Source organism: Haliotis asinina, chromosome 2, assembly GCF_037392515.1.
Source record: "Haliotis asinina isolate JCU_RB_2024 chromosome 2, JCU_Hal_asi_v2, whole genome shotgun sequence".
NCBI lineage: Eukaryota > Metazoa > Mollusca > Gastropoda > Lepetellida > Haliotidae > Haliotis > Haliotis asinina.
In genome coordinates, this window is record NC_090281.1 from 4,656,812 (window position 1) to 4,684,244 (window position 27,433).

The following is a 27,433-nucleotide window of genomic DNA, read 5'->3' on the forward strand; positions in this document are numbered from 1 at the left end:
TGGGTACACTGCATGGTGCCCTTTTCTGTCGTACCCAGTGATATTGCTGGAATATTGCTAAAGGCGGGGAAAAATATTTAAACTCAATCATTCTTTTCTTTCGACTCAAGAGTGAGAAACCACACAGCAACAAAGCAGAACAATTTTTTCCACAGGTTTCATGAGCAATCCCATTTCACTGTCAAAACAAACAAGGGTCTTTTTACACTGTTAATTATCGCTTAATCGTTCATTCATTCATTCAGGGAACAATGCCCAATCACTCATTCACTGGTAACACAGGTGTCCACATGGCATACACTAACATGCTTTCATCTCCAACACACGCAAAACTAGTGTAACATATGTATAACTGAATATTTTGTGTGTAAAACCACAAGATATACAGATGTCTTCGTCGCGATCGTATCGGTCACGAATGGTTCTGTCAGTTTGTTTTCGACTCAAGAGTGAGAAACCACACAACAACAAAGCAGAACAAGGTTTTCACAGGTTTCACGAGCAATCCTTGTTGTTTTGTTGCGCAGCTCTCGTACCGCGGGAAGTGATTGTTTGGGTACCAGTCAGCTGTTCAACACTTGCAGCAGCCATCTTAATAACGTAAGTCTCATAATCGATTTAGTTGTGGGGTAATGACTTTTAAGAGCAGATGTAATACTCTGAAGGTCAATATGGCTGCAGTCATTTCTTTATTTGTATGTATGGTGATACATATCTATTGTTGGCATATTTGATGGCTCTGCTTTCAGTTCCATATATTACTGCAGAAGGAAAAAATGGTTCGCCAAGATTCAAATCCAGCTGCCGACCTTAATTAACCGTTTGGTATGTATCTTGTGGTTTCTTTGTTGGTTATTGTCGTACGCAATATTTAAGCTCTACGGCGGCGGTTTGTAAATAATCGAGTCTGGACTGGACAACCACAAACATGAGCATCGATCTACGCAGTTGGGATACGATGACAAACATTAACCACGTCAGAGAGTCTGTACCACCCGATCCCGTTAGTCGCCTCCGCATAGAAATGAGAGGATTTGTTTACTCCTCATAGTGTGAGCCCAGTGTGAAGCCTGTGTGAAAATTATTAATTTATCACAACTCTCTGCTTGATGTCTGAGAAAAGACAAAGCTGATAAAACACACTTTTTATGCTGACAAACGTAGATGCATGTCCAGGGTGAACGGGACTCGAACCTATGATCATACGATTGTGGCGTGTCCAAAGGGATTGAATGAAACTGCTGAGTCGCATATCTGTTTTAGACATACGTCGATAGATATTCGGTGTAATGCGTGAGTAGCTACTGCTTGTGCTTTTTGTTCCATGTTCACCATTCTCTAAACTCATCTCACTGACAAGTTTTGCATTGTGTTGCCAGGATAGCCCAGCATCAGAAGAAGGCCGTTTTCTTCCTCCGATGAATCTTTCCTCGGAGACGTCGACAACTGCCACGATGAAGGTAATACACCTGTGTTTAGGTTTTACCACGTCCCGGAACATTCCAGAAATGACTTTGGATAGCAGACATGTGCACAGATTCTACCTATATGGGCAACTGTCGGAAAAAAACCGTCCGTGTTATTCATTGTCCCACATATTTGTAGAGGGGACTGGTTAGCCTAGTTGTTAAAGCATTCGCTGAATCTTGCTAACACCGGCGTTAAACCATACTCACTCACTCACTCTTTTATATTAGTATGATCAGTGTGAAGGACAGATTGACAATAACAGCAGTGCATTGTTCCACAGGCGAGTTATCGGGATACGTCCAAGACAGTGTCCAACTTGGAACCCAGAAACGAAACAGTGGGTACAGGCCTCCTGACCTACGTCATTGCAGGGGACGACGTCTCCACAGACAACAGCATCGACATTTGTGTGGACATGTCAAGTTTATCATCAGTGGACGGAAACCTCAAGCGCGTTGGTGAGAATCCTGATAACCTGGCTAAGAAACATCGGATGAGAGCGAGCAACTTCACCTTACAAGACTGTCACTCTGAAGAACATACAGGCTATGGGAGTCGGTCCCCGTCGAATGTGTGGCTGCAGGGAAGCTGTGGCTGTGCCACTGGGTCAGTGGAGTTTTCAGATTATGATGTATGTGTTGGCGATCCCTGCGACACAGATGGAAATGGCCTGGATAGTTATCATACGTGCTCCTTGGTTCGTGACCCTGTGCAGCACGGTGTTGGAAAGCAGCATGGCCTGTCAGACACGTGTCTGAAAGATGCCAACATGTGCATGTAAATGTAACTGAGGACGCCATCAAGGCAGTCTGTTATAGATTTATAACAGAGATGTAAGTGTTTTATGCCCTTATACTGCCAACTGGTCACCACGGCGATTGGTTTCAGCATGGTTAACTTTCACCTGAATCAACACGATATTGACAATTAAAGCTTGATATTGAAGACTCTCTTTCGTCAATTCCATTCCAAAGTACTGAGCAACAAAAGAAACGCAACTTTTGTCAGTATGTTTAAATAGAACATGAACGCTTACTTTTATGAAATTTCATTTTTTCGATGCTTGCGTTTCTTTTGCTGATCAGTATGTCAAAGACGTATTTGTGTGTTTAGAAATATTAATTTAATATGTTCTAGGACAGGAACCATGTATTCACAGTTATACCACCAGCACTGACCGTTTTTCTTTGTCTCGGGACACCATGTCTCATGTTTATAGCTACTGTAAACTCTCTGAGGCTGGACGACAACTTATAATCTTACAGTCCCGTGTATGAGACGAAACAGATAAAAATCTTCCCACTATCTCTGTAAAAACAGTTTTATTGAAATATTCTACTGTCATTGTGGTGCATGTCACAATGAAAACAAAGCGATTCCGTGTCCACGTATGACAGCTGTATTTATATTAACCAAGCGACACGTATGCTAATTACTGTAATACACATTATTGGGCGAAACTAAGGAAGTATTGAATACAGTCTGTTTGATCGTGTCCTTGAGCATTACCCTGGGCTCCTATAACCACCCGGTGTTCAGACATACGTCCGGGTTGGTGGGTCATGTGACCCCTGACTTATACCTGTCCGACATAAATACGACCCGTATTGATCAGAAATGGAATGTCTTCAGTTCAGGTCAAAGGAGGGGTAAAGTGTCCAAGCACTGAGACATTGCTACACTTTTCCTGACTGGACAACTTGTCGATAAAAGGCTACGGAGTCTTTGGGTGTCCTAGGTCTCGCGGGGTCGGAGAAGTCGATGCTGTAGATGCCGAATCTCTCCTTGTAGCCCTGGTGCCACTCAAAGTTGTCAATGAGCGACCATAGGTAGTACCCCCGGACACGGCACTTGTCCTCGTTGATTGCTGAGGATATAGAAACAGTCGAGTTATCAGACGTTCGCCACAGCTCCAATATCATCATGACATTGATTAAGGAACTCAGCGTTTACTTCGGAACAGCAGGCTCGACACACCAGACGTATGAGATATTTGTACTTCTACATGTTCCCTAAGCTCGTATGTCAAGGGGAAAACCAAAACAACCATCGAGGGTACATCAACCCATGGCCCCCGAGAGACCAGTGAACAACGTACTTCAACGTATGTCAATTTTAAACTGTTTGAAGCATGGGTGTCGGATCGTACACTTCAGCCAACGTGTGTGAATCAAACGATTCGAATCTTGAATCTTGCTGTTTTCCTCTAAGGTATTGTCTTGGTGAAATCGCGGCGGTGTACTTCCCCTTCTTAATATTCACAGGGACTACATTTAAACGTTATGTCAAAACTTATTTATTGGAATGCGAGACAACTCCTTTCGTGGTCGTCGCTAGTTTTTGCAGACGACTCAAGAGAAACAAATCTAGAGTTATCTGCATTCGCAAAACATCGCTAATGTCCGTGCATCATATGTGATTCAATGTTATTCGAGGTAAAGAAGTGCTGTCACGAAGTACCGAATGAGTTCCCATTGGCAGCAGCGTAAATTGCAATATGCCTCGCTTGTAGGTGGGGTACATTAAACATAATAGAAGAGAGCTTAGCTAATCAGAAAATGACATTTACAGTGTTCCCAGAAATTATTGAGAAAATCTTTGTTTTTTTTCTAATGATGCTAAGATTCGAAAAAGGGCTTTCACTATGCACTAAGCATACTAAATAAGGGAGACAACTGTTGAAGGCTTAGAAGGCAACTCATTACGTCAAGAGTTATCTCCCTTGTCTGAGCAGACGGCTTCCTGTGTTGACATGGCAGAATTTACAGCAAGAAAGAAAAGAAAGCTCATTCTAGATGATTTTGAAAGGAGTGAGGCTGATGCTAAAGTGTTAGCTTGTAGACATGGTCTTCCTCTGTCTACAGTATACAGAACTTTGAAGAATATTCAAACAGGAACCAGGATAGAGCACAAAGCAGGGGCAGGTCGGCCTAGGAAATTCAGTGTTGTGGATCGCCGAAGACTTGGGCAGATTGTGAGTAGGGGCAAATTGAAAATAGTTGAGAACATCAGAAATGAAATGATTAGCAGAGGAACTCCTCAGGTATGCAATGAAACAGTTAGGCAGGAATTACAGAGACTTAATTGGGTGAAAAAACGTGGAATTCCCTCGCCGTTGATGAAAGATGCACAAAAGGAAAAACGTTTAAACTGGTGTCGGGCTCATGAAAATCAAGATTGGGATAATGTTTTCTTTTCGGATGAAAGTTCTGTTTGGCTTTTCCCTAATTGTGTGAAAATTTGGACCAAAGATACAGTCAAACCTATCTACCAGCGACCAAAACAGCCCGAAGTTTCACATGTGGGGTGGCATATCGGCTCGCGGAGTGACGCCATTGTTTGTTTTCACGGGAAACTTGACAAAAGAAAGATACGTTGACATTCTAAATGGTCACTTTCTTCCGACAGCACAAACATTGTATGAAGATGATTGGATTTTCCAGCATGATAATGACCCAAAACACACTGCGCGCTACACAAAACAGTGGTTGTTCAAGTTTTAGACTGGCCCAGTTACAGCCCAGACCTAAACCTAATTGAGAATGTGTGGGGTGTCATGAAGGACAGAATAAACCAAAAGGGACTGAGAAATATTGAAGATATGAAGGCCGAGGTGGTCCAATATTGGGATACCCTGTCACACGATTACCTACAAACTTTGATAGGTAGTGTGCCTAGGCGTATTCAGGCATGCATTGCTGAGCGAGGAGGTCTAACAAAGTACTAAAACAACACTGAGACTGTAAAAGGATGATGTTTTAACATGTTTATGTAAGTAAAACGCCAGACGTTAATAAACGTATTGAGTTACATGACGCAACATGATTCTCAATAATTTCTGGGAATACTATATTTGTGAGGTAACATAGATCAGAACGTACCTTTTGATAGTTCTGTCAGATGTTCTCGGAGGTACTGGATCCTGTCTGGGTCATGGAGAACTCCTGGCTGCGTGGTGAAACCGTTCTCGGTTATATAGATGTCGGGATCACCGAAGTCATTCTTGATGGTCCCAAGCAACTTCCGCAGACCCCAGGGTACAGAGTACAACCAGTTAGACACAGCTCTGGGAAGCAAGCGTTAAATATTACTACTACAAGCTTAACTTAGGTGAAATGAGGGTTAAGATGCGACTAACGGGATCTGGTGGTCAGGCTCGCTCATTTGGTTGACAGATGTCTTTGGATCCTGATGCTGGACGTAACCCTCTGAGATCCCATGTCGGTCTGACATGTATGACCACACCACCAAGTCATACTTACTCGGAACTGTCTTTCTGGTTTGTCTCCTTAATGCCTGCTAGTAACAGACAGAGTAACACAAACGACTATATTTTCAGTGTATTGAGATGACGCGACAGGGGGTAGATGTCAGATGCAAAGTGTGACTTGGATATGGTCCACATCATCTACATACTTAATACACAACCTGTACAGTTGGGTCTCTCATGGTGAGACTTCTAAATATATTTGAACTATCTGCTCATTAGGTTACAATAACTCGTCATTCGATTCCCGATCAAATCTTATGTGATCAAGGTAACAACATTGAATACCTTATAGTAGACATTCAGGGTACATTTCCATGCTTAATGCAATTGTGGCAAACATTATGCCCCCTAATTACACTTTCTACCATATGTTCCCATATTTGCAGATAAACTGACTTCCCTGTACATGAGTTAGTGACAGGTACCACGACTAGGGCGAAGCACCCTCTAGACTTCTGGCAAGTGTTTTATCGCTATTGCTTTTATGCTGTAGTTCGCAATGCAGCAGCTATGTCAAAATGAACCCGTTTTAGTACCAAGTCTTACCGTGGCCATGATGGGTCTGTCTGTCCTTCATAACTTTTGTCTCCTAAATAGCCTGGCGTGTCCTCCATCGGCTTACTGGCGACAAGTCGAGTCGTGTAGTAGTTCAACCCGAAGAAGTCGCTGCTTCCTGAACATTTAGTGAGTGAGTGAGTGAGTGAGTGAGTGAGTGACTTAACACTGGTTCTAAGATGGTATCTTGTCAGCTTAATCATAGACAGGCGTCATTATGTGGATGGGTAAGGAAGGAGCCGACAATACGAAACGTCAACGGATATAAGTACTCCTATCTCTCTTACGTGAACCGTACCATATTAAAAATGAAAACAAAATTTGAATTTGGCGGAGTTGATTGATACTACACGGTATTTGTCTACCGCTTTCAATGTCGATACACCTCTAAAACCTTTCAACACTTTAGCATTCTGTGACGAAATGCATGCTATTGAATTACCCCTAAGTTAAATCAGCCTTAGTTGATCCCTGTTGAGTCCATAGTTACCTTTAATTCACCACAGACCACTACTAACACCGTTACGTAAGGGCTGGTAAGGATTTACCTGATGCTATGATAGTCCTTGTAGGATATTTTTGCACCACTGCAACATATCTGCAAGAAAGCTACTGGACCGCTGCAAGGTTTCTAACAAAACGCTACACTAATACAAGACCACAGTAACATTTCCGTAACAACTCTATTGGATTATCATACTAGCTCTACAAAATATTGGATTGCATACAGAGCTCTACAAGAATTCCACTGATCACTGCATGATTTCTACATAAATGCATCTAGATCACTGCACGAACTTTACAAAGGTTCTGCCGGATCACTCAAGAGATTTGTAAACAAGAACATTAACAATTACTTCAAGGTAACACCACTATCGCATGTCTTTACACACGAAATGTAAAGGACCAAGACAACTGGACCATGACAGGACCACCAGATGACCCACAAAGGAGTACCCGAGGACCACCACAGGACCACCACAGGACCCACAAAGGAGTACCCGAGGACCACCACAGGACCACCAAGTCAAGTAACCACAGAGTTCAAGTAACCCAAAACATAAATTCGTCAGAATCCTAGGCTTGTTGACACCGTCTTCATAAATCTCTTCATAATGATGATCTTCCCCCAACAAACCTTTTAACAGAGAGGACTCAACGCTATTAAGGAAGTAAGCGAAAAATCAGAGCCGTGCCACTGCAAGGATTGCTACCTTTAAGATAAGCCTTCTCCTCCTCAGTGAACGTAGGTAGACGAGACTTGCCAGGCTCACTCCGACTGCTAATTCGCTCCTTCAGCTCCTCGGGATAGTCACCGTTGACAAAGATGGGGTTGGTGAAGAGTCCTATTTTGATCTGGAAGTACCGGAGACGGGCCTCAACGTCAGCTGGGTTAGATGGATCTTTAGGCTGTGACCAGTCACAGTTCAGGGTGATACCGATCCGACCTGATGGGCACATGGGAGAGAAACAGGGCGAATAAATGCATGTTTGACTTTCCAGGAGAGTGCGTTTAGTTTTACGCCGCCTGTAGCAATATTCGAACAATATCACGGCTAAGGACACCAGAAATGGGCTTTAACAAATGCACCCAAAGGAGGAATCAAACCCAGGTCTTTGGCGTGTCGAGCTTTAACAACACGGCATCCCCACCGGTAGGTTTTGTACATAACTATTAATAAAAGAGTCATTCCCCCTGGCAAGCAGTATGTCATCTTGTAAACTTTCCCAGGTTCTTTATTCTTTCTTGTCCATAAATATTTAAGATACTATAAAACACAAACTTGGTTTTCTTTTATCAACACTATTTTCGACAAAAGTGCCCTCTCATACATTTTTGAAAACTCATCGATCTTGCATCATGCCCTGCTTCGATGGTTGATACAACACTAACCGATCAAATTCATCAATACTGGCTATCAGAAATTAATGCAAGTTCAATAGGCATATACTACATACTTTTAAAGGAAAAACCAAGGTCTGAAAACGAACCTTTCCTAAATAAAGTTTTATAAAAAATTCTACGTTTCTGGATAAATAATCATAAGATGCTGATGGACAAAAGGCCGATATGTCTAGGCTACACAAAGTTACCTTTCTGTGTAGGTCTGTATTTCTCGTCGTAGAGTCGGTAAGCCTTGCCATGGGCCCGCACGACGTTGAAGGAGACGGGGTAAGGGCCGATGTCCTTGAAGTCAGCTCGGCCGGGTGCGTGCCAGTCAAGAACGTAACCGTGGTCGATGAAGATATCGGGTTCGTTGAATGTGATCCAGAACTTGACCTGGAGTATGAGCATGGCATGTCATGTGATCTGAATTTCTGTGGAACTAGATGACCCAATCATCAACGTTTGTTTTCAAGCCTACTTCCCATGACTACTTGTTTAACCTCAATGATTTGTAATATGTCGGAAAAGACCAATGTGGTATTGCGTGTCTCTAACATACCATCAACTGGGCCACTCTAATTCCAGTTATAAGTGTGCTAACGCCACAAGCCTACCTGATTTCACCAAATGGCAAACGTTACCGGCTTGCATGAGTCGTGACATCACAGGCACCAATGTGTCATTCCAACGTTGTCTCTAAGCGAGACACGCCGCTGTGCTTGACATTTCCTAGTCAGATACCCGACAGCTACTACAGGTGTTCAAGAAGGGCTTAACTTGTACTTTTACAGGCGGGTGGTTTATGGCGCTTATCACAACCGACTTGGTCGGTTGGTTGGTTTTACAGTTTCAGGGCGACTTGGGCCAGTAAAAAGCCTATTTGCGCCTGACTTGGTCGAGGCTTGCTCGAGTTGCCTCCCCTAAACTACTTCGCACTCATAACCGTTCAAGCCTTAGTCCATGTGGATTCAAATGAGAATGATGAATGATTAAACATCTCGAAATGGGGATAAGTCCACAAAACATAAATTAGACACATGGTCCTAAAACCTCTCTACCCAACAGGATCTGAAATCTGACGTTTTCGGCTCGATCGCGGAAAATGTTGTTTCGAAACTATCATGTAATAGTGTGCTATTTTCACGCTTCTCATTTTCTATTTTCACGATAAGCAGACGCTCTATCGATTAGGCTATCCTTTGTTCCTAAGAGATGATGACCAACGAACACCAGTATGGTAACCGTTCAAAGTTCTTGAAAAGTAGTCTGCTTGGAGAGTTATGTCTATATTTTGCCCTACCCAAAACAACTTGACAAATGTTGACATGTGGACACACATATGGTGACCACGTACGTCTGTCTTATACAGTATCGTACACATATGTAAATCCAGATGTACCCAATGTGTCTTGAAAATATTCTCGAGCATATGAGGACTAACACTAATTACAGAGAATGGGAACTGACTACGTTACAGCAGTATCTATTCGTGACTTGTAGACGTACACCTAAGCGTATTCGCAGCTGTAGTTGCAACTGTAGACGTACACCTAAGCGTAGTCACAGCTGTAGCTGCCGTTGTAGCCGTGGATGCCTCTGCAGTTGTAATCTTACCCGGTCCCCGAATCTGTCGAAGCAAACGTCAGCATACTTGAGGAAGTAGGGGATGATGTCCTCGCTGGCCCAGCCCCCCACCTTCTCCTCCAGGACGAGGGGTAGGTCCCAGTGGTACAGCGTGACGGACGGCTCTATGCCGGCGTCCAGCAGGGCGTCAATCACGCGGTTGTAGAAGGCCACGCCCTTTTCGTTCACCTCGCCGGAGATAGGGTCAGGGATGATTCTGGGCCAAGCCAGAGACATCCTGTAGCTTGATACCTTGAGTGGGATACACAGACCGGGTGAGAACGTAGTGGGAAGAAATGATATTATTCTGACCAACAAAAGAAACGAAACTCCGGGACGCAACCGTGTCTTTTTGTCAAGCTTTTAAATGAAATACATTTCACAAAAATACGCCTGAGATTTAAATATATGAGATTTAATTTTTTTCGAAATATTTTATGGATGAGAACTTTTATTTCGGGAACACGTCGTAATGCATATTATTGATGGCTTTCAAGAAACGTTAACTGTATCACGAAATAAAAGAAATTGTTATAACAGTTTGACAATATTGCACATCCCAACTTCTTAAGTGCCACTCAGAGAAGGGTTACAGAGAGATAAGGCACTGACATGTGACTGTCCACCTGAAGCAAATCCTGCTCTGTGAAACAAGAGAGTTGGAGAGACAAGTATTCATTCACCTCACTCATGCAGGAAGGATGACATAGGCCAATAATGTTTTATATACTAACAACAAGGATACTGGGTATTGATCAAAACTGTCAGTACCCTACACGGTTGGACAAAACTATGCTGAGCACGAGGACAAAATAACGCTTCATTGCATCCAACCCCATGGTTTGACGCTCATGATGTCAATCACTGGATTGTATAGTCTCCATCAGAGCATTTGCAAACCACAGATATACAACTATAAAGCTACTGAATGCGGCGTTATACAAACCAACATACGCAAAGAAAGAAACATGACATGGTCCAGCCCCCACTGGTGGTCGGTATATTACTGGTTTGCAGTAATTAAATCCTGTCTCTCAAGCATGTTATCATAGTAACCAAGTCATAACCAACACAACTATAGCCTGTTTGTAGTGAAAACGTACCGATGAATTAATCTTTAAACAAAAAAGCAGATCAAATAAAGTGAAATCAAAATTGCGAATTTCCATGGTATGACGCCTTTTCCATTTGAATATTTAAATCTCAGAGTTTTATTCAGCTTAAGATACAAGTTGTTTATCAAACGATCATGGTTTCAAATCGGTATCATTGGTTTGTATGATAAGGGGTGTGGACATTAATGAAACACTGAGAACAAGGAGGGTTAACGCTCATCACATACCGCGCATGCATTTATTTCACTGCTACAACTACTGCGCTTGCCCCTTTGAAACTATGATCGTTTGTTCAAAACAAATCTATGATTTAAATTCTTAGTGGGCAAGGTAATTTACGTTTTTGTTTAAAGTGAAATTCATCGGTACATTTTCACCGCAGACCATAACCATATATCGCCAAATCCCGCCTCACACCAATACGTCCGTCCGACTCACCCCCAGGTCCTTCATGAGGGCAATATCCTCCGGGTACTTGTTGTAGCTGTCGCAGGCCACGTCACCAGACGCGCCCTTGTCTTGCATCAGGGATGCATCGTGGGTAAACACGTCCCAGATGCTCAGACCCTTGCCTAGGACAGTGAACAAGTGAGGTATGACAGGTACTGATCATCAACGTGGAGTCACAATTCAATAACAGATAAAACACACAGAGTCCAGGTCCGTCGACATGGTACACGCACCCCAGTTACGTAGATCGATGTTCATGCTGTTGATCACAATCTCGTCTGGTCTAGACACGAGTATTTAAAAACCGCCGCCATATAGCTGGAATACTGCTGAGAGCGGCGTAAAACACCAATCAGCTAGCCAGTCAAGTATACACTCACCGTCCTGGTCCCATGCTCCTTCTATCTGGTATGACGCCGTTGCCGTCCCCCACACAAAGTCGGAGGGAAACGAGTGCGTGCCTTCAGCCATTTGGATTTTGCAACTCTGGAACACAACGCGGAAATTCACGATAAAATATGCAATGTATTACGTGGCATTTGACGGGATAACAAAACGTTTATTTTCGTGTTTATGGTGAAGGTGTACTGCATCCCTTGTGTCTTGCCAGTGATGTGTAGAGACTTCAGAACAAAAGATATATTAAACCTTCCACTGATTTTGTATAAGTTTAGGTCACAGGCATATTTATCCCATCGTTTAGAATATAATTCATGCAAAATGATAATTGTATATATTTTTCACAGCTAAACGTATTTGTTCGATTGCAGTCTGTCGTTTGCTTCGGCGATTTTTATTCAAGAAAACTGAGACATGAATTCCTATGTTTCAGTTGATCTTATGATATAAAGCTGTGATGCAGGTGAAACATGCACGGATGATATCTGTGATAAATCAGTTGCTCTAGTGTGGAAGTTCGCGACAGCATTATTCCTGTCAGGCAATGAACGTTACATTTCATATGGCAGACAGCAATTGGATATTAGTACCAACAGACGCCACCCAGCTCTTTTCAATTCAAGCCCACTGCTTGTTAATAAAATGAACGCATAGCTGGAAATATGCTATGAATAATGTTTCCAGCAAGCAAAAGTGGTGATCAAACTGGATGGATCGGACATAAAAGAGAGCAAACCAGACTTTCATAATGAGTTAAATCTTTTGCTTCGGAAAGGTGAAACAAAATTGTATCAGAATAACGTTGTTATCAAACTGAAAGATGGCGAAAGGAAAATATCTCCTATATGCATGTTTCTTGTACAAACATGGGGAGTTTGGCACAGTTTGGGGGCAATATTTGAAAACTAAATCTGTTCTTGACTCTATCGAGGACAGTGGGGTAGCCTAGTGAATAACGCGTTCGCTCGTCACGCTGAATACACGGGTTCGATTCCCCTCATGGGTATAATGTGTGTAATCCATTTCTGGTGTCCCCGCCGTGCTATTGCTGGAATATTGCAGTTTTTCGCGGCGTAAAACTAAACACACTCACTCACTCACTCACTCTTGACTATATCCTGTTGCCGTTCCTTATAGTAGTCATTATGCATACATGCTGCATATAAAATATTGTTTGATATATATTATCAGAAATTATGACGGAAATAGTTCCATGTATTCACCCTTGACGTTGTGCCCTTACATGCATTGTGTCCTTATATACATTGTGCCCTTACATACATTGTGCCCATACATACATTGTGCTCCGCCATATGGCTGGAATATTGCTGAAAACTAAATTCACTCTCACCCGTGTACCTTTACATACACTGCGTCCGTATATACAGACTATGGTGACCTACATACGTATCACTGAGTTGCCTTTACGTGGGTTATATCAACACATTTACCCATATCACTCAAAGTGGGTTAAAGGATAATAAAGTTTTAACTTTATTGAATTTTTTAACTTTATGCAGGATGACTCGGTGTACTACGAAGTCTTTAAACTCTAAGCAAATACTGCTCCACAACACACTCATCTAGGCACAAAAAACAACTGGTGATTTATTGAAATTCCCTTCAAGATTGATCTATAGTTTACCTTATTTGATTAAAGGCGAGTTTCGTTTTGACGGCTTGTATGGTTGTTTTCGGGGGACGTGGGCCAATTAGAGGCATATTTGCGCTAAACACATTGACGTGAAATCATACTTAGGCTCGCCAAAAGGAATCAGTTTACAGAAAAGAAGCGACGACACTATTAATATTCATTTCGATAGGCGTATAATGTATCGAATAACCCCTGCTTCATGTTAAGGATTAAAGACCTAAAGTAATCACTTCCATTTCTGAAGCATGAAATGCTCATTCATTAAAAAGCATGAGGTTAAGCGTTAAAGTGGTATAAAAACACAGAATGAAATCTGTTTAAGCCATCTGGGAGTCTGACTAGATCATATTTGCCAGATGGCAAGACAAAAGCCAAAACTGCCCTTTGCACTGACCCATACAGAATATTGAGGCCCCAAACTGTGAAAGAAAATATACGCGGCGTTGAAAGAGAGTGTGACCTCCGTTAGATTCCAATTTTATGAACAAGTTGCTACGAAAAACCCAAACAACAATATACGTGTATTCCTTTCTCTGTTTACAGAATATATCCAGCGTTCATGACGGGAATGGATTTAGACTGAATGTGTAAATGTACTGCAAGAAATAATCAGCAACAAGTCGCCATACAGAGAGATGAACATCTTCATTCTCACGTGCTCATCACGACATAACTAATAGTGCCACGTGCATGCTGAATGAGCCAGTAGAAACTTTCAGCAATAATCATTATCATCGCTAGTAGGTTGGAACTACTAAATATCAATGTCCTTGGTATTGATATAACTGAATACATCACGTACATTTTCGTTGACCTTTGAGGAAAAAACGCCACCTCCCTCAAACGATAAAATTGCTGCAAACACACAAATATGCATAAATACATGCACATATTAACACTATCATTTATCTTCGCATAAGATATTCAACCACATGAACACGTTATAGAAAAGAAAAATATATACGGAAATAATTCGCTCCAAAGCGTCATTTCCCTCTAAATGTAAGGTAAAGTGACACATTATCTTCCTTTGTTTAACAGCGTGCGTATTTATCAGGTGAGTTTGCAGAGTGTGTCCCAGTGTAGGGGGTGATATGTCAGAACCCAGCTCGGTACACACTGAACCTGGTGTACCGGTCAGTGTCAGCCGTCGTGAAACACACATCGAGGTCTTACATATTGCTCCTTCAGGATTCTATGGTTCTGTTTTTCAAACAAATTTTGTATGTAACCAATTTTTGAGTTTATCACCCTGCAACCTTTCATCTTGAAATAGAGAGGGAAGGGGAATCTTTGAATATGAAGACGCATAAAAAAGTATCAAGTGGTTCTTTACTGTCCTCTAACAAACGTTGACGATGCCAACACATACCTAGCAAAATATGCTGCTTACATCTGCGTTACGGTTAATATTCCACGCAAGAGGTAACATACGCTCTACACAATGCATACAAAGTGTTTGCATACGCCTTACGTAATGCTTATAGAAGCTTTTCAGGGAATTCAACATACGATCTTCATCGTAATCAACAGCGTTTACCCACCTTTACGTTTGATTAATATGCACTTTTAGTTGTGCTTCCACTGCGCGTCTTGGGTAGTTACTAGTATTACATACGCCTCAGTTAAACTATGATAGTACTTAGATATGGATTCCATATGACAGCCTTGCATATGTTTTCATATTACTTTCACACGCCTTACGTACGTGGTACATAGGCTTTCGTGGTACTTTCATACGATATGAGCACACGATACACGGCTTTCGTGGTACTTTCATACGATATGAGCACACGATACACGGCTTTCGTGGTACTTTCATACGATATGAGCACACGATACACGGCTTTCGTGGTACTTTCATACGATATGAGCACACGATACACGACTTTCGTGGTACTTACATACGATTTGCGCACACGATACACGGCTTTCGTGATACTTTCATACGATATGAGCACACGATACACGGCTTTCGTGGTACTTTCATACGATATGAGCACACGATACACGGCTTTCGTGGTACTTTCATACGATATGAGCACACGATACACGGCTTTCGTGGTACTTTCATACGATATGAGCACACGATACACGGCTTTCGTGGTACTTTCATACGATATGAGCACACGATACACGGCTTTCGTGGTACTTTCATACGATATGAGCACACGATACACGGCTTTCGTGGTACTTTCATACGATATGAGCACACGATACACGGCTTTCGTGGTACTTACATACGATTTGCGCACACGATACATGGCTTTCGTGGTACTTACATACGATTTGCGCACACGATACACGACTTTCGTGGTACTTACATACGATTTGCGCACACGATACACGGCTTTCGTGGTACTTACATATGCCTTGCTTACATCTTACATACGAAATTACATCAGCATACAGTAACACAATTACTTCTGTAAACGTAATTAAAAATTCAGTTAATGTTTCCAGATTTTACAAAAGTAGTAAAGGCTCTATGACTTGATTTACTCTTCATCAGAATGGGCTTCACATTGTTCTCAGTCATAAATGGGGAAGCTGTTTGTCGTAAGAGGCGACTAACGGGATGGTCAGGCTCGATGACTTGGTAGGCACATGTCATCGGTTCCCAATCAATGCTCATGCTGTTGATAACTGGATTGTCTGGTCCAGACTCGATCATTTACAAACCGCCGCCATATAGCTGGAATATTACTGAGTGCGGCGTACAACTAAACTCATTCACATTATTCTCATGTGGGAAATGGAACCCGGATCTTTGACGAGCAAAGGCTTTAGCCGCTAGGCTACCCTACCACTCCTTCATTCAATAAAGAAAATCTGCTAAATAATTGAAAAAGTAGAGTGGTTAAATTTCTGTTCAAATATTGATTCACTTCGCTTTATTCGAGACAAAAAGTAATTGGTTCGATAATAAAATATCGATAACACTTGACGATGTCAGATTTGATGTACAGCTTTGGCAATATATTTATTGAATACTACACTGCAACTCAAGTGTTTGTGTGCTGATGCGTTACGCCCGCGTAGGTCAACAATAAACTGATAAAACAAGACTTGTACACATCTCATTTGGTCAATATATTCCTCTCGGAGCAAAGCGTCCTTTTGTAAACAAGTTCATGATGGTAGTTCAAGAGTTACTGTAAATTGATGTAATATTGTAGTGGCACATGCAGGGTTGGCTGTGTGTAGTTAATCAAATTGTTGGCAATATGGAGATATATGTTCTGACTAATATTGACCTAAGACTGTTTGATAACCTTTAAAATGCAAACATGGAATAGTTCTGTCAAAAGTGTAAATTATCAAATTCATTTTATCCGAGAAATGTTAACCACTGTTACCAAATAGGAAAGTATTCCTCACTCACTGTCAACATAACCTGAAACTTGGTATGAATCATTCTACATGTGGTACATTTAAACTTGCAGTTCGTATGGGGGAACCAACGCATATCCTAAAAGCACAACGAAAATATGTCACAGAAATTTGTAGATTTTATACACTGTTTGGACGTATGCCATGTTTTGCTTAAATACCAACGTTATTCAAGTCTGAAACTTAAAAACTTCCTTGACTGAAATTATTTTATCTGAAAACTTTGATGCTATATGTGACACATCGTCCCTATTTCATGGCAGGTGGTTATAGGACCACAATTACCACATTGACAGGCGAAATTCATGCAACCACAATTTGCGTGTAATTGTGGCTTATTGGGTTTATATGGGTATGGTGTCATCTTCCAAAGAGCATAGCCGGGAAGAATGTTGTTATACGATCCCCGGATCAGCGTATCCTGTCATATAACCGACACAGAGAACGCGTTTACGAGAAGTAGTTTGTAAAAGGGAAAGCAGATGTAGGCAAGTGCACGTGCAGTACATGACGATCACTCACCTCACGACACTCGACTGAGGAAAACACGGGGCCCCTTCGCTCACAACTGCAAGCGACAGAGGGTGGCAGTCATTCATGCTAATGTGGGTCAATTGTCAGGTCGGTGCTCTACTTATAATTGTTTGCCAGTAGGGCACACAAATTCGACAGCTGACCATGGATGCCCAGTCGTACCTGCTGTCAGTTTTGTAAGAGCAGTGAGTGAGAACAGTAGCTATCCACTGAAACGGACACAAAACTGCACAGCGAACCGGGAGGATAGGCAAACGCACTTTTACAACCCTTGTTGTAAGTTAATACAGGTTCACGATCGCGAATGAGGTGAGGGAGGTGTGACCAGCGGAATTGCACGTGCACAGATCTGCTGGGGACGTGCCAAGGTACAAACTCAGCCAACCTTACCCTCAAAGGGCTTCGTTTAATGGGTCCTATTCACTGAGTAGAGTTGCCTCCCTTGATCGGACCAGAATCCTGAGTCTGTGGGCTCGAGTCAAGGTTCGCTATAGTTTTTCTAGGTTTGTCAGCCCCGGTCAGTGGTAAATGTCTGAGATGCCCTCCAACGTGAAAAAACTCTACACGCCGTGATGTAACTGGAAAACTACTCATGGAAAGCGGCGCTAAACCCAACTGTTTCAACGTTTGTTCGAGCAAGGTGATGACTGCCCTCGTGACTCAAAGGAGAATATAAAAAAATCAAAGGGATAACGCCACCATGTGTTTAAACTGCGGTGGACTTACGCTCAGGAAATCCATCCAACAAACACCTCAGGCCGCAACATGCGAATTTCCCATCTTCAAATATGCATCTGAACATACAGCAAACCAGACAATAATTACACATAAGAAGTATTAACCGACTTATATAGTTTCTTGAACACATAAATACTGGTGATACAACTTACCTAGCCGACGCCTTCTGCTGTTGAATCTGTTATCGTAACCTATATAACGAGAAGACAGTGTCCTTGACCTTCTGTCAACTTGCATCAAAGACCCGTAGCAACTATCATTATCGGGGTCGTGTGAATGTCGTGATCTTTCCCCTTCTCTGTACTCTTCATGAGTGTCAATAGTAGATTCCTTAGTGGGTGACTAATTGTACTATCTGTCATTATCTCCCTTGTTCCTGATAACCGTTTTAAACTGACCCATCGCTTATCAATAGACGGCACATGCACGTCCTCAGCGGCGACTGTTGGTTACTGACTTCGAGTGAGACCAAAACGCACAGGTGATCTGATAACCCATTCAGATATCATTACTCCAACACAGTAATCTGTTACCCCGATACAGGTCGCTGAACTAAAGTAAACTGGCCAAAAAGAAAGACTTACACTTGCATTTCGTATTTTGTGAAAAAAACCGAATTTACACGAATGAAACGGAAAATGTGCACAAAGTTACCTGTATCAAATTAAGGTATAAAAGCTAACCAGGTTTATTCTCTTACACCAGTTTAATCGACTGACAACCAGGAACATACCTCGTTTAACACCAGAGCAGAGGGAGAGAGCCATCGGTATGTTACAGATGGAACACTCACAAGAGCATGTGGCTTGAATCATGGGATGCTGCAAATCCACCGTCGGAAGACTTGTACCAGTACCACGGACATACCAAAGAGTGGTATACTGAAGGTCACTACCCAAACCAGAAAGAGGACCGTCATTTACGAAGGTTTCGCTTGAGGAACCGATGCATCACTGTGACATCCAGTCAGCAAAAAGGCTGTGGCCTAAGGACTCGGCATTCACGGTCTCGGTGCCAATCGACCTTTTAGGAGCATGACGCGAATGCCGATATGCTAGACTGAGATGAACCAGGACTGTGCGACACTAGGAGCAGCGAAACTGAAAATTGACGAACGCAAGTTCCGGCTCTTTAGGGTCTCTCCACAACTGAATAGTTTTGAGAATAACTGGGACGTCATTTTGGAAACACCAAAATGAACCATTGACGAAAAACGCTTTGGTAGCTACCCAGAAAAAGGAATGGCGGCGAATTCCTAATCAAGACGTCAGAACACTCACCTACTCAGATCGACGCTGGGTTCGGGCCGGCATCACTGTTAGGGGTGGCCACTCCCGTTACTGAACAATATGTGCTGCCCAGAAAATTGTAAAAGCTCCCAATCGATTCTGCATTGGTGATCGTATACTGGATAAAGCACTCCAATGTCATTCGTGTGATGAATGATTGCTTTTGCAATAAAACATTTAGTGTTTTCATCTCAACTGCATCACGTTCAGCTTACACTCTACAACTGAAACGCTTCAGTACTGAAACATTGTTCCAAATGTTGTTTACACAGTTCACACAAACACCCACCATATTATAGTCTTCAGTGCATGGTGGAAAGTGATCTAAATTATGTGGTAGTGACAACTCACACATCTCTACACAAACTTACATCTGTCATGGCGCTAATGTTGCATCGTACTGCAAGGCCTAAAGCATGCTGGTATATTTTACAGGTTATGTTGTTTTCTTCGTTTTCGACGTGGTGCCGACGTTGATAACAAACCACTGCGATAATGTTTGATATGTGAAATAGCCCCCACGTTTCTACTTCGTATGTGTTGTGTTTGACTTTGGTGGTTACTCTTTGGATGAATAGTGATTGCTATTGTGATTAGTAACTATGTGTGGTTCTCTCTATTGGTGGCTATTACTAGAGGCTACTGTGTGCACAGTTTTCCTGTTGGTGGTTACTACTAGAAGCTACTATGTGTACGCGGTGTTCCTGTTGGTGGTTACTTCTAGAGGCTACTATATGTACGCGGTGTTCCTGTTGGTGGTTACTACTAGAGGCTACTATAATTATGTACGCAGTGTTCCTGTTGGTGGTTACTACTAGAGGCTACTATGTGTACGCGGTGTTCCTGTTGGTGGTTACTGCTAGAGGCTACTATGTGTACGCAGTGTTCCTGTTGGTGGTTACTACTAGAGGCTACTATGTGTACGCGGTGTTCCTGTTGGTGGTTACTACTAGGGACTACTATGTGTACGCGGAGTTCCTGTTGGTGGTTACTTCTAGAGGCTACTTTGTGCACACTGTGTTCCTGTTGGTGGTTACTACTAGAGGCTACTATATGTACGCGGTGTTCCTGTTGGTGGTTACTACTAGAGGCTACTATGTGTACACGGTGTTCCTGTTGGTGGTTACTTCTAGAGGTTACTATGTGCACACTGTGTTGCTGTTGGTGGTTACTACTAGAGGCTACTATATGTACGCGGTGTTCCTGTTGGTGGTTACTACTAGAGGCTACTATATGTACGCGGTGTTCCTGTTGGTGGTTACTACTAGAGGCTACTGTGTGCGCGCGGTGTTACCGTATGCGGTGTATGTTTTACGCCGCTTTTAGCAATATCCCGACAACAGCACGGTGGGAGATACCAGACATTGGCTTCACACTTTGTACCCATACAGTGAATCAAACCAGGTACCCAGCGTGACAAACGAACGGCTATTCCACCCCCTATTCAACTAAACTGACCGGCAAAAGAAACTATACGATGTATTTCAAGAGGTCATTATCCAGAGCACCTAGGCACATAATGATACTACAGCGGTGTTAACATGATCTTTACTCAACCCGAGCTAAAATCACACGAATATAACAGCAACAAGTGGCGTCACATATACTCAAGTTCACTTCAGTTTTCTGTCAGAGGACAAACAGGTACTGAGTTACACACAATAAATGTTCACTACCATCACTTTAGTGTCCTCTATGTCCACCCCTTGCATCAATACAGGCATGAAGCCTCCTTCTAGCCGAAGAAGTCAGATGTTGGACAAGGTCACGTGTTACGCGCCATTCATCGTGGAGGGCTTATGCAAGCTGGTGTCTATTCTTTGGTGGGTTAGGGCGTTTCCGAACGCTCCTCTTTAGTGCACTCTACATGTGTTCCATCGGGGACAGTCTGGAGAATATCCTGGCCACTGTCGAAAGTTGTTCCTCTCGTCGCGGCCAACGACGAACAACTCTGGCCCAATGCAATCTCTGACGTCTGTGTTCCGAGGTCAACACTTGTCCTTTGAAAGATTTGTAGGCTCTGATACCTGCAACCCAAATACAGATATCCGTGTATCCACCATGCATTGACTGACAGGCGACCAAACGAATTCACCGCTGATGACGTTACCGCCAGGAAACGGTTTCTCGGGTGTAACGTCCTCAAATACTGTTGGTATTCTGCTGTAGTTGTTACTCGCGGTCTCCTACTTTTTGGTCTGTCCTGTGTCTGCCTATAACGTTGTAGCAGTCTAGAGACGGCTACACGGGTGCAGCCGAGGGTTCTTGCAACGTTGGCGAGTGTCAATCCCATCAACAGCATACCTATGCCCTCTTTCACGTTCAGCTCCATATCTGTGGTGATGTATCTACAAAAATATTATTTCTTTTCAATTTGAGAAATGGTACTTCTGATGTACTTTCTCTTGCCGGTCGGTGTTTTATCACGTCAGTAGTGACTACATATAGCCTTGCTAATAAGCATAAAAATATTTTCCTATTTGGAATTTTCCTGCTCTGTCGACCACTTAATTGACCAGAGTCTCTTGACGTTTTTGTATATTGACACCACGATTGAAGCATCGACCCAGTTGTGAGCAAATCCAGTACTCTACGGGAGTCACAATAAAAACAGGTACACGGGCTTTTATATTTTCTTCTGATTAATCCCGATCCCTGGGTAGAAGTTATTTTCATGTGTGTACATTTGATGAGAGCAAGTTGACGTCCATACGTATTGGTTACGCTGTATATGATACAGTTTGCGACGGACTGCGCCTATACGAGCAAGTCGTAATGAAACGTAACGCATACTATTCAATATGATTTTATGTGTGGGACGGACAATGCCTGAGTCACTTCGTTAATCTCGGCCTGGGATCTTGGCAAGAATAGGAACCAAAGTGACACAGGCAACATAAACTGGGAAAATAGATTTAAATGTTAATTTTACGATCTTTTGGAGTGGGCAATAGTGTTTGCTTACATACTCAGGTTATATAGAGAACATTTCATTGTATTTATTTGTATAAGTGTGGTATGGATAGACTGAATGACAATCTGTTTCCACATCTGTTTTTATTCCAATGGAATATATACAGTCGCTCTCTTGGGTGGGCTATGTGTATGAACGATAAAGTATGGGGCCGACATGACTGAATTGTTTTTGTCAATCTCTCATGTGGCTTACATTTAAGCAAAAATATTAACAGCTGTTGCTGTCATATATTAATTGTCTCATGAAGGTAATCTCCATTGATAATTCTCTTAATACATATAAACGCGAAACCAACAAAATGACTAAATTCTTTCATCACAAATATATATATATATATATATATATATATATATATATATATATATATATATATATATATATATATATATATATATATATATATATGAAATAATATATAATTATTTACTTTTTACAAGTGTGGTTTCAGAGATGGATCACTTTCTTCAGGTTCAGGTTTAATTCCCTTTATTGGTATCAGATATCGAATTTTAAACTACTCGCTATAACAAAAGTTAACATCTTATGGAAACTTTTCAAGTTAATACAGTGTAACAGTAAATACAAAACGTTCTGCAGAATTCAGATCCCAAAAGGATCTATGGTACCCGCATCAACTACATCCCCATCGAAACACAAATTATTGCATTATGTTTACCTATGATGAAGTTTGAGTGTATATTTTCCTTTGCCAAACATAGACGATGGGGTAGCCCTGTGGTTAAATCGCTTGATCGTCACGCCGAATATCCGGGTTCAAATCCCTACATATGTACAATGTGTGAAGCCCAACTGTGGTGTCCCCAGCTGTGTAATTGCCGGAATTGCTAATAGCTGTGTAAAACTATAATCACTCATTAACTTTGCCAAGTAAACCTCAATTAGCTGATGTAAGTGTACATGCATGACTGATCACAACTGCACCTCACACTGACGAAACTAATAGCCTAGCATATGTCAGGTGTGTAATAAATAAGTGAATAACATATATATATTATAAACTGCAAAATTAATATAAAGTCTCATTGATCTTCAGTGATTGACAGCACAAAGAATAGGTGAAGCTAATCGATTTTAACGCTCACATATTAAACCTTCACCGCTGATTAAAATCAGGAACCTTCTCTACTTAGGATCAGCAAGTTGACGCGGGGACAATACATAAGCATACAGATCTATATAACCTCAAAGTTCCCCCTGCATTATTTCACTGAGCCTGGGAGGCACAAGGAGCACGTTGATGTGTATGCGATCGGTGTTGTTAAACATGATCCTATTCTTGTGTACCCCGATCTGCATAAATAAACAACTCGGCCGGAGCACCAAGCAACGTCTAAAGACGAAGGAGCATTCCATTTGGAGGTCGCCTTTGGCCGTGCTCAATATTGACAGTGCAATGTTGAACGGTAAATCACACCAGTACTCTTGAGATCTTAAACACTCACAAAAGCCTGCTACGAGCAACAAACAGACGATTGCGGATTGCCGGCGATCTCGATTTTTATCGACCCTGTAACGAGACGTAAACGAGATCGAGAGTGAAACTGACAATACTTCATTTCATGTCAACTACGGTTGAGAGCAGACGACATCTGCTTCCGGCGACGGCGATTAGGCAAAATGTCTAACTCGTTTATGTACGATAAGGTTGTGTCGGTTATATCCAAACCACCCGAGAAACGACAGGATTTTGAAGTTCACACTCTTGTGTCATGGTTTCGGAAAAAGTCTCAAATGTGTTCGCAACTGAAAACAGGTGAGTTGACACTACCAGTACTGTTGACATGCCACATATGGTAGACGAAGACAGATGTCTTTGGTAGTCATTTTCTAGAAATATTTCTTGTATTCTGTGTACTTTGGTTCCCATGTTCGTGATCATATATACTGGCTAGATATATTACTTGGACATATGGCGAAACTTTAGACAATTGCCCCGTAATGCCCAGACATGACGTGGTGAATATTGATATCAGATCTTAACATTATGAATGATCCGTAAACGGTGACAACATGATTGAATTCAAATGAACACTAAGTGCTTCCCTAGTTATGGGTATTTGTGTGATCTTCCAGTTTTAAATGACTTTTAATATCAGTGGTCTTTCATATTCATATTCAGACGCCATGCTGCACCACAAACCAGTTTCTAGAAAGACTTAAGTAGCGTTTCGTTTGAATACAAAGCAGGTTGGACCCCAGAATAAATAGTGAGAAAACTATTTCCATATTCCATAATAATTACAAATCACGACTTAAAGTAGAACATATATTCAATTGGAGGAGACCGGATTTATTAATATCATGTATTTATAAAACACTATCACATAGTGATGCTCGCGAAAAACTGAGCGCCCCTTGTCCCACCGGTGACACCTCATACAAACTCTTACATCAGACATCTTCTTTGTAACTGATGCATCAAATTTGGAAATGTTTAAAAACAGAGTTGTGAAATGAAAAATATGCAACAAGTTTGTTGAGGTGAGGAAATGTATTGTTTATTATTACTAAACATCAGGAAGTTTACATTAAATAGGTTTACGGTACATAACAAATTGATACAAAGATCCATATTCAGAAGTCACGAACAGTTGGAGCACAAGCAAGTCATATTTACGTCAGGCAGTGATAAATTGTCACACTCAAGCCCTTCTATTCAATGTAACACGCGGCGATAAAACGACGAATGAGAGTAATGATTTATCAGGATCTAACTAGATTCCTAATGCATTTTTCAAGGTTATGAGAGCCAGTTATTACTTCTAAACCACCTGGCAACAGTGTTTGTCAATGTAGAGTACTGACAGTTTATACGAAGTACCACTACGTTATGAGAGTACGGCTGACGTATGCTACCGGAGGGTGGGTCTTTGAGGATTGACGTACGGGTGAAAGTAATTCAGTGCATGTTTTATGTCGCATTTAAACTGATCAAAGACAAGTTTAAGTGTGTACAAAGTCGGGAGAACCGAATACAGGTGACAATAGCAAGTGCGCTTTCTCACAGGTCATGTTATGGACAGGTATGAATGGAGAGCGTACGGTTTGTTCGTGCAAGGAATGCACGCTGTTGTCGCAGTGTACTAGTCACAAAGGGAGTGGAAATGTTATGTTATATAATGCCTACAATCATGGGTCATCACAGTTTGTTACATAGGAACGTGCATGTATATGTACACGTGTACTTCCTTTCGAAAGCTTATACTCACCAGTAAAAATATAGCTATTTACTTCAGACAAGTGTTCTAAACGAAAATTCTGTAAAATATGAATGTTTAAAGGCACTGTTTAAACATGAACTGATGTATTGTAAAACAAAGTCGAAACGTTGAAAGGATTATTGTGATAAATGATAAAAATCAGTCAGAATTAACGAATGTTTAACAAAGCTTTACACCAAGACGCAGCAGCACACATGCAAAGTCTCAAATGTTTTTTCAGCAATGTGATGCATGTTCCTCGATCAGTTCATCTGCAAAAACATTTGAAAGGGAGTATAAATGTAACTCATGAAATCTTATCAATATCTAAAGGTTAGGATATCCTTTCAAAGGATGACAATAATTTTAAGACGTGTAAATAGTATATCACTTGAATCTATGTGATATCCTATAAACCGTGTTATGTTAATGTAACGGCATTCAAATTTCCGAGCAATGGGATTCGAACCATATACCATCAGATTCGTAGTCGGACGTCTCGTCCACAGCACTGTCAATAGAATCACTCTGTAAAGATGTCATCTATTGCGGGACACCACGCCCTGCTATGTTAGGATCTGTTTCATTTACATACAGTTCAATGAAAATGTTAAGATCGAGAGTGTTTTAGTTTACATGTAGTGGAAACCTTTTCTACACTGTAGGTCCAGACACTGGACATCAAAACGTGATAACAGTTAAAATTTTAAAGTGTGCAAATTTCTTGGAAATCAGGTTTGGCAGACTCGCTGACTTGGTCAACACATGTCATTTCATCCCATTGCTTAGACTGATGTTCATGCTGGTGGTCTGTGGACATCTGAGTAGCCACCAGAAAAGGCGACTTAAGTGTCAAGAACCATTGATCGTTGGTTCGAATTTCATAATTGATTATTTTTCCTGGTTTGTCACCGTAGCCATGCTAGTACAGTTGCCTGCACCACTTCGCTCTTCTCAAGCTGACATCCTGTGATATAACTGAAATTATGTTTAAAGAGGCGTAATCACAGGAAAAAGTGACTGACTGGTTGTTGGGGATTGATTGGTTGACGCTGATAATAACATTGCAGAAACGACACAATGTAGCAATTATCCGCCTCAGATTGTTTTCCACCGTGAACGATTATGCTTGATTTGCAGAATGAATGTCAATTAAAAGCTAATTTACTACACAGGGGTACGAATATTTTTTTCTTTCGATTTAATACCATTCTCGGACAACGTTAACGCCAAACCTTCCCAATTTTGATCCTGAATTACTTTTGACGTATGAATATAAAGCTACATGAAGTAAAAATTGAATCATAATAATAATTAGTAGTTTTTCCACCATGCTGCCTGGGAGAAGTAATTGAGGACAACTGTTAGCTTGTGGATGAACATGAATCGATGAAGTTAAACACATGAAGTTCGAACAAATTTAACACACGTCATATCACTGTGTACCTCAGAGCAATCGATTGTTTTCAGCTGATTAAACATTGGATTTATTGTTTTGGCCACATCCAGTTTTCACGTGTATAATGTTTATATTGTGTTTTGGGGTTTTTTTGCCCTGCATTTTATACACATCCTTAGCCTTTTGCGTGAGACAATTAATAACATTGTTGAAAGGACATTGCTTCAAGATGAAACAAATGTTTGTGTCGATAAGACGTCATGCTACAAACGGAATTTCAACAAACAACGAAAGGCCGAGAATCAGCTTACAGTGAGAAGTAATGAAAAGTAATTCTCGTTTATTCATTCCCCTAAGGGTAACATCGTATAATAAATAATACATTTACCCAAGCAAACTGCAAAATATAGTTACGATAAGCTTCTATCATAAGCTGGCGGTATATTGGGTCTAACGGG

General features: G+C 41.5%; 3 protein-coding genes across 4 annotated transcripts in view; 2 read left to right on the forward strand and 1 right to left on the reverse strand.

Annotated features, from left to right (window-relative positions):
- LOC137272208 (leukemia inhibitory factor receptor-like) overlaps window positions 1–2,415 on the forward strand; it is a 43,716-nt gene extending 41,301 nt beyond the window's left edge. Inside the window, exons 14-17 of the mRNA XM_067804566.1 lie at window positions 528–600; window positions 750–825; window positions 1,380–1,460; window positions 1,751–2,415. Of these exons, the coding sequence (XP_067660667.1) occupies window positions 528–600; window positions 750–825; window positions 1,380–1,460; window positions 1,751–2,251 (731 nt within the window). The 3' untranslated portion in view covers window positions 2,252–2,415. The remainder of the gene's footprint in view (window positions 1–527; window positions 601–749; window positions 826–1,379; window positions 1,461–1,750) is intronic.
- A 355-nt stretch (window positions 2,416–2,770) lies between these two features.
- LOC137272209 (lactase-like protein) lies at window positions 2,771–18,433 on the reverse strand. 2 transcript variants are annotated; one of them, XM_067804567.1, is made up of 10 exons: window positions 18,242–18,277; window positions 18,078–18,145; window positions 11,752–11,857; window positions 11,360–11,493; window positions 9,798–10,058; window positions 8,390–8,576; window positions 7,510–7,743; window positions 6,287–6,413; window positions 5,352–5,536; window positions 2,776–3,337 (listed from the first exon to the last, which is right to left on the reverse strand). In XM_067804567.1, the coding sequence occupies exons 2-10, from the start codon at window positions 18,090–18,092 to the stop codon at window positions 3,147–3,149; spliced, it is 1,440 nt and encodes a 479-aa protein (XP_067660668.1). In that variant the 5' UTR covers window positions 18,093–18,145; window positions 18,242–18,277; the 3' UTR covers window positions 2,776–3,146. The 2 variants fall into 2 exon arrangements, with proteins under 2 accessions (XP_067660669.1, XP_067660668.1); XM_067804568.1 differs by lacking the exon at window positions 18,078–18,145 and having other exon boundaries at window positions 2,771–3,337; window positions 18,242–18,433.
- A 5,256-nt stretch (window positions 18,434–23,689) lies between these two features.
- Window positions 23,690–27,433, forward strand: part of LOC137272210 (uncharacterized) — a 30,374-nt gene continuing 26,630 nt past the window's right edge. Inside the window, exon 1 of the mRNA XM_067804569.1 lies at window positions 23,690–24,129. Within this exon, the coding sequence (XP_067660670.1) occupies window positions 23,994–24,129 (136 nt within the window). The 5' untranslated portion in view covers window positions 23,690–23,993. The remainder of the gene's footprint in view (window positions 24,130–27,433) is intronic.